This window comes from Limulus polyphemus, unplaced genomic scaffold (assembly GCF_000517525.1).
Source record: "Limulus polyphemus unplaced genomic scaffold, Limulus_polyphemus-2.1.2 Scaffold1438, whole genome shotgun sequence".
NCBI lineage: Eukaryota > Metazoa > Arthropoda > Merostomata > Xiphosura > Limulidae > Limulus > Limulus polyphemus.
The window spans coordinates 224,235-232,541 of NW_013667048.1; the positions used below are offsets into that span (position 1 = coordinate 224,235).

An 8,307-nucleotide genomic window follows, 5' to 3' on the forward strand; every position below is an offset into this window, starting at 1 on the left:
ATAGAGATCCCTTGTCACTGAACGTTACTTAGAGATCCTTTGTCACTGAACATTACTTAAAGCTCTAATGTGTCACTAAATATTAATTACTTGCAAAATTAATAGTTTTAACAGAATAAATTTATTCTCTATAGACAATTTAAGTCAATGATTGAAGGGAGTTTTAAAGTTTTTTTGCTAAAGATGTTCACTGCCCTTGATTTTAAAACTGACTGTTTTAGATAAGTTTTTTGCAGCAGTAAATCATTGGAACACTGATTAAAAGTAATAATGTCTTGCTTAATCTTTTTGTGTTTTTACTGAAAGAAAACACTAATTTGTGCTTAGGAACCTTTCACTACAATCTATCTTGCTCAACATGGTGGAAAATTCGAACGTCCCAGTCAAATGTTTTCATCAATAGCCTTGTCTTGGAAGAACTGCCAGCGAGACACATCTGATATCAAGGTTAAATGCCTTTCTGTTTCATACCATGTGTTAGTGTGTAAAACAAAAATCTATATTACAAGCAGGTTTTTTTTGATTGTTAAAATCCAGTGCTTGTTTTCTTTATTCAAAATTTGTTATTCATTTTAAAATGGTCAACATTATAAAGCATTTTTCTTTTGCATATAATGAAATTATTATCAAAACTAAGGATAAAAGATGGTTTCCTGAACAATAGCGAGTAAAAGATCTTTTCTTTAAAATAGTAATTCTTGTTATAACAACTGCACTTGTGTCTTTGGTTTGTACAAATTCATTACGTCAGTCTGTATTGTAGTTGTTTACTTTCTTGTGAACATTAGAAAATTATTAGATTAGATAAGAAAATGTGGTTGAAAAAATTAAATTAAAAAAATATTCATGATACTCAATATCGTGACACACACATTGGCAGACATGATTTTAAGTCAGCCATGACATGCTGTGCTCGTAACTTGATTGTTTATTTACATAAAGTAATCTGGCTGCGATAAATGGCTTTCAGTGTATTCTGAGTCTAAGTGGAGCTGTAAAGCAATTAAAATAAATGAACCTTGTTAGCTTTTTCCATAAGAATAAGTAGTTTGTAACCATCTGTTAACATATGCAGACATTTTAAAATAAAAAGGTAATTTTGATTTATTTCATATATTTAACTAGAATGTCATGAACACGAACAATCATCAAAAAACCTTACAAAATTAACACTAAATAGCCTGATTCTAATGTTTTTGTTTAGGAGTTAATTCCTGAATTCTTCTACTTACCTGAACTGTTTGTCAACAAGAATGGATATCAGTTAGGGAAACTGGACAATGGAACTCCAGCTGGCTGTGTCCAGTTGCCACCATGGGCTGCCTCTCCAGAAGAGTTTGTCAGGATCAACAGAATGGTATTTAATGTTGTCTACAATGTTTCTATGTTAATAATGTATTGTTAATAATCTAATTTTTTTTAGAAACGTACAGTTATTTGTAGAAGCAACAAGATTTTTTGAAACAATTTTTAAACAGTAGCACCACTATGAGTGAAGGTTTATTCTAAGATTAAAATTGCTGAAGTCTCCTTGCTTTGAGTGAAATCCTTATATTTATTGTTCTTGTATGGGTCTTGAGTATTGTAAATGTTACTGTTTTGTGCAAAAGCTGTGTATAATAATCTCATAGTCATCTTTAGAAGCAAGTCTCACAGGTCATGAAAAATTTATGAATTATTCCAAATAATTTGTTTTGATACATACTAATGTTATGTAATAAGTTTGATGTGTGAATATATCATACAACCACTTGTTTATGGTGGACAGAACCAGAAACACTGAGAGCCAGCACGGGCCCTGGGGCAAACATCCTCGCCGGGCCCCCTTTCTCTCTCTCTTTTTTAACATTCTCAAGAATTTATTAAAAAGAAGATCCTAAATTAGGACAGCAACGAGCTCATAAACCAGACAAAATTATAGCAGCAGCCATTTTTACCTCACAGTATAAGCGTAAAAATGTTGATAAAGTAACAACAAATATCTATTAAATCTAAAAAGTAACAAATACTTATTAATTATTACTCAAATTATTATTTCAGTCATTCTTAATGTATCAAGCATCTATATATAAAGAAAAGCCAAAAACTATGGTTTTTATCATTAAATGAAGATATAGCCTAAAGATGCTTTGCGGGCTTTACAGCATAACCAGGTTAATGGGCCTGGAAAGAACACAGAAAGTCAATTGTATAGCTCTGTGCTTAACTACAACCAAGCCAAAATACAACTCCTTATTAAAAACACAATAGCATGCTTGATATTTAAGAAAGCAGATAGTAATGCAAGTTTGGTGTGAATATTTCTTGCTTAATAACTTAACACTGTTAATTTGGTGCGAACCTTTCTTGTTTGGTAATTGAACACTGTTAGTTTGGTGTGAACTAACAAATTAACACTTGATGGTAAATGAACACTTACTTTGATGTGAAGACTTCTTGATAGAAACTGAACACTTACTTTTGTGCAAACACTTCTTAATAGTAACTGAACACTTACTTTAGTATGGACACTTTTTTGATGGTAATCAGACACTTACTTTAGTGTGAACACTTTTTGATGGTAACTCAGTTAGTCTTGATGGTAATCGAACACTTACTTTGGTGTGAACATTTCTTCTTTGGTAATTGAACACTGTTAATTTTTTTGTGAATGTTTCTTTCTTGGTAACCAAATGTTAATTTGGTGTAATATTTATTGATTTGTAACTGAACATTTACTTGGTGTAAACTCTTGTTGCTTGGTAAAATGACCATGTATTTGTTTATTTGCAGGCTTTGGAGTCTGAATTTGTCTCCTGTCAACTTCATCAGTGGATAGATTTGATCTTTGGTTACAAACAGAGAGGTCAGTCATGTAAGAAGTGGGGAGAATGTGAATTTGTTTTCTCACTGGTCATCATCTTGATTTCAGGAAACAATGTTTCGGCAAAATATTTATTTCTTAGTCATGCTTTAAAATTGAATTTGTTTTAATTCTAGTGGTGTGTGCCAGATATTAGAAAGACATTGTTTGCATGAAGATTCATTATTGTTATTAACTCTGGTAGGATGTTGTTGTTGTTAACATGTAGCATTAGTAAATATTCTTTAGTGACTAGCAGACTCGCAAACATTTGCTATCAAATTAGTATCTGTATTGCAACAGTACTTCTTTAAACATAGAATTTCTAGAAATATACGAAAGAATTCTAATCACATACATTGAAATCTACAAGTTTACTTGTTCTAGGCCTAACATTAGTTAAGCCTTTATTAAGTATGGCTTATAAATCGATATTGAGATAAATTAACACTGTAACTTGAGTCTGTTTTTTGCTTTAGTTTATTTAGGGCTAAACTTAACTATACTTTATACAATCAATAAATAAACTTATAATGTTATACTATGACTTAATGTTAGACATTTTTTAAAAACTTTGAAAAGCTTTTAATATGTTCTAGTACAAAATGTCTACTAAAGTATATTTAGATCTGCCTTTTGTTTACATCTGTTGAAATGAAGTGCACATGTGCATTTAGAGAGTAAAGTGCACACAGGATCACAAAAACTAAGTATTATTATAATAGATAATGATTTCAGTAACATGATGCTGTTAACATGTAACATTCATTAGAAATATTCATTTTAGTAAAATATTGTTCCTAACACATAACATTCATTATTAACATTGGTTTTAGTAATATTTTGTTGTTAACATGTAACATTAATGAAGATTCATTATTATCATTAGTTGTAGTAATATTTTGTTGTTAACATGTAACATTAATGAAGATTCATTATTAACATTGGTTTTAGTAATACTTGTTAACATGTAACATTAATGAAGATTCAGTATTAACGTTGGCTTGAGTAATATTTTGTTAACATGTAACATTAATGAAGATTCATTATTATCATTAGTTGTAGTAATATTTTGTTGTTAACATGTAACATTAATGAAGATTCAGTATTAACGTTGGCTTGAGTAATATTTTGTTGTTAACATGTAACATTAATGAAGATTCATTATTAACATTAGTTGTAGTAATATTCTGTTGTTAACATGTAACATTAATGAAGATTCATTATTAACATTGGTTTTAGTAATACTTGTTGTTAACATGTAACATTAATGAAGATTCATTATTAACATTGGTTTTAGTAATAGTTGTTGTTAACATGTAACATTAATGAAGATTCAGTATTAACATTGGTTTTAGTAATATTTATTGTTAACATGTAACATTAATGAAGATTCATTATTATCATTGGTTTTAGTAATATTTGTTGTTAACATGTAACATTAATGAAGATTCAGTATTAACATTGGTTTTAGTAATACTTGTTGTTAACATGTAACATTAATGAAGATTCATTATTAATATTAGTTTTAATAAGACTGTATTGAGAGTGTACGTTTAAAGGAAATACTTATTTTACTTACTTGTTTCACCATGTTTGTTAGGACCTGAAGCTGTACGAGCAACAAACGTTTTTTACTACACAACTTATGAAGGAACAGTTGATTGGGAAAACATTAAGGACTTGGCCATGAGAGAGGTTACAACTAAAATTAAATATTTCGTGAATATACATTCTGTACTAAAACTTAATTTTGTAATATCTTTGTTTTCTTCTTGTTGTTGTTTTTCTAAATTAACTTTTCATTAAATAGTTTTTAAAATAATTAGTATACTCTGTTTCAATGTTGACTATCAGTGAACGTTATACACAGGATAACAGTGATATTGAAATATTTAGTATATTCTATTTCTGTATTGGATATCAGTGAACGTTATACAAAGGATAACAGTGGTATAGAAATATTTAGTATATTCTATTTCTGTATTGGATATCAGTGAACGTTATACAAAGGATAACAGTGATATTGAAATATTTAGTATACTTTGTAATGGTTTTCAAACAAATCTTGAATCTTGACAGAAATGATTGTGTTGTAAAGGAGTTACTACACAAAGAGAGTCTGAAGGTTCATAACCTACTTTATATATATATAGATCCTGATAACTTAGAGCTAAATGTAGATGGTTAATTAATTCTATTTTTCTCTCACAGGCCCTGGAAAACCAGGTTCGTATGCTTGGCCAGATACCCCCACAGTTGCTACAAGAACCACACCCACCTCGTTCATCACCAGTTCATTTGGTGAGTTGATTCCATTGTATCAACAATAACCTAGATTCAAGATAAAGTGTAGACTTTAATAATATTTCCAATATATAGTGTCAACAGTAAAGTATATTCAAGATAAAGTGTAGACTGTAATAATATTTCCAATATGTAGTGTCAACAGTAATCTAGATTCAAGATAAAGTGTAGGCTTTAATAATATTTCCAATATGTAGTGTCAACAATAATCTAGATTCAAGATAAAATGTAGACTGTAATAATATTTCCAATATGTAGTGTTAACAGTAAACTAGATTCAAGATAAAATGTAGACTGTAATAATATTTCCAATATATAGTGTCAACAATAAACTAGATTCAAGATAAAATGTAGACTGTAATAATATTTCCAATATATAGTGTCAACAATAATCTAGATTCAAGATAAAGTGTAGACTATAATAATATTTCCAATATGTAGTGTCAACAATAATCTAGATTCAAGATAAAGTGTAGACTGTAATAATATTTCCAATATATAGTGTCAACAATAATCTAGATTCAATTTATATTGAATCTAGATTATTGTTGACACTATATATTGGAAATATTATTACAGTGTACACTTTATCTTGAATATAGTTTACTGTTGACACTACATATTGGAAATATTATTATAGTCTACACTTTATCTTGAATCTAGATTATTGTTGACACTATATATTGGAAATATTATTATAGTCTACACTTTATCTTGAATATAGTTTACTGTTAACACTACATATTGGAAATATTATTATAGTCTACACTTTATCGTATTTTTTAAGAAGTGTTTAGTAACTGTTTTTTTAAAGAGAGTTTTATAACTCTGTTTTATTTAGATGTGTTTAGTAACTGTATTTTTTTAAGAAGAGTTTAGTAACTGTATTTTTTTTAAGAAGAGTTTAGTAACTCTTTGTTTTATTTAAGGAGTGTTTAGTAACTCTTTGTTGTATTTAAGAAGTGATTTGATTTATTTTTCAATTTCTTAGCGACCCTTAGTACTTTCTCCTATCACAGAAGAAGTTTGCATGGTGCTGAAGTTCCTTTCAAATTCCCCTGTGTGTCATATTTCCACAAACACATACCCACAGCTACCTCAGCCATCTGTCATCACTGTTACATGTAACCAGAACTTTGCTGTGAATCGCTGGAACCCTAATTTCCAAGGTATACATTTGTTTGTATTTAATGAATCTTAGATTTGGCTATTTCCAGATTTTTCTAATGAATTACAAGTCAAGAAGGCCTGTAGATAAACAACTAACCCCATTTGTAACTTTGTGGAAAGTGGAGAGATTTTTATAATTGTTTGAACTATATCCAGGTTAGAAATTTTAATAGTTCAAGATAAAGATGGTATCTTTTAAATTTATACAATATGTTGTTTTGCTCTGACAGATGTGTTATTTATTTAGGTATCTTTAAATGTGTTTGTTGAAAGCAAAATATGGTTTTATTCTGATGTAAGAATTATTTTTTATAATTGACACTTGAAACTGTCGATACTTGGTGAAACTACATAATTACAGAATTGAGGAAAAACAAGACAATTGTACATTTCACAAATACACCATTTTTTTACATCTATGGTTTCGCCATCAGTACCTGATGATGCCTTTACTGGCAAAACCATGGTTTCGCTATCAGTACCATGGTCGTAATAAATGATGTATTTGTGAAACATACAATTGTCTTGTTTTTCTTCAATTCTGTAACTATTTTTTATTTTATTTTTCTAGGGTCTTTGCACTCCACGCATTATGCAGACACACCCCAGACTACACAACAACCACCTTACCCATTGTTAATGGATCCTTTGTTAGGTGAGAATCATATTTTGTACCAGGTAGTAACATTACCTTCATTGTTAATGGATCCTTTGTTAGGTGAGAATCATGTTTTGTACCAGGTAGTAACATTACATTCATTGTTAACGAATCCTTTGTTAGGTGAGAATCATGTTTTGTACCAGGTAGTAACATTACATTCATTGTTAACGAATCCTTTGTTAGGTGAGAATCATGTTTTGTACCAGGTAGTAACATTACCTTCATTGTTAATGGATCCTTTGTTAGGTGAGAATCATGTTTAGTACCAGGTAGTAACATTACCTTCATTGTTGGTGAATCCTTTGTTAAGTGAGAATCATGTTTTGTACCAGGTAGTAACATTACCTTCATTGTTAACGAATCCTTTGTTAAGTGAGAATCATGTTTTGTACCAGGTAGTAACATTACCTTCATTGTTAATGGATCCTTTGTTAGGTGAGAATCATGTTTTGTACCAGGTAGTAACATTACATTCATTGTTAACGAATCCTTTGTTAGGTTAGAATCATGTTTAGTACCAGTTAGTAACATTACCTTCATTGTTAATGGATCCTTTGTTAGGTGAGAATCATGTTTAGTACCAGTTAGTAACATTACATTCATTGTTAACGAATCCTTTGTTAGGTGAGAATCATGTTTAGTACCAGTTAGTAACATTACCTTCATTGTTGGTGAATCCTTTGTTAAATGAGAATCATGTTTAGTACCAGTTATTAACATTACCTTCATTGTTGGTGAATCCTTTGTTAAGTGAGAATCATGTTTTGTACCAGGTAGTAACATTACCTTCATTGTTAACGAATCCTTTGTTAGGTGAGAATCATGTTTATTACCAGGTAGTAACATTACCTTCATTGTTAACGAATCCTTTGTTAGGTGAGAATCATGTTTAGTACCACACGTATATGGTAGCATATATATTTCATTGAGTTACATTTATGGAGGTTCTGTGTTGTATTTTAGTCACCAACACGGCTGGATGCAGGAGACATCTAGGGGACAACTTCAGTGAACATGTTCAGATGAGATATAATAGTTTTGTGACCACAGTGGACAGTCAGTTTTTATTAGCCTGTGGTTTCTGGGATAACAGCTTTAGAGTCTTTTCTACAGAAACAGGTATATTTTGGAGTTGTTGTAAATTATTAAAGAATGCTAATAATATCACTATTTCCAAGAGATTTTTTTAATATTAAAAGAGACTTGGTAACAGGAATATATTTTTACACTATTTTCTAGAGATAGTTAACTGAATCTTCCATCAAATTTTATGATTAACCAGGATGTAGGAGTCATTGTAAAATAGAACTGCTGGGTATGACAATTT

The 8,307-nt window shown here is 29.9% G+C and overlaps 1 protein-coding gene across 1 annotated transcript in view; it reads left to right on the forward strand.

Moving 5' to 3' along the window:
- LOC106463563 (neurobeachin-like) overlaps nucleotides 1-8,307 on the forward strand; it is a 75,920-nt gene that overhangs the window by 60,234 nt on the left and 7,379 nt on the right. The window contains exons 39-46 of the mRNA XM_022391103.1: nucleotides 328-447; nucleotides 1,205-1,357; nucleotides 2,773-2,845; nucleotides 4,446-4,540; nucleotides 5,057-5,146; nucleotides 6,141-6,318; nucleotides 6,891-6,974; nucleotides 7,944-8,117. Of these exons, the coding sequence (XP_022246811.1) occupies nucleotides 328-447; nucleotides 1,205-1,357; nucleotides 2,773-2,845; nucleotides 4,446-4,540; nucleotides 5,057-5,146; nucleotides 6,141-6,318; nucleotides 6,891-6,974; nucleotides 7,944-8,117 (967 nt within the window). The remainder of the gene's footprint in view (nucleotides 1-327; nucleotides 448-1,204; nucleotides 1,358-2,772; nucleotides 2,846-4,445; nucleotides 4,541-5,056; nucleotides 5,147-6,140; nucleotides 6,319-6,890; nucleotides 6,975-7,943; nucleotides 8,118-8,307) is intronic.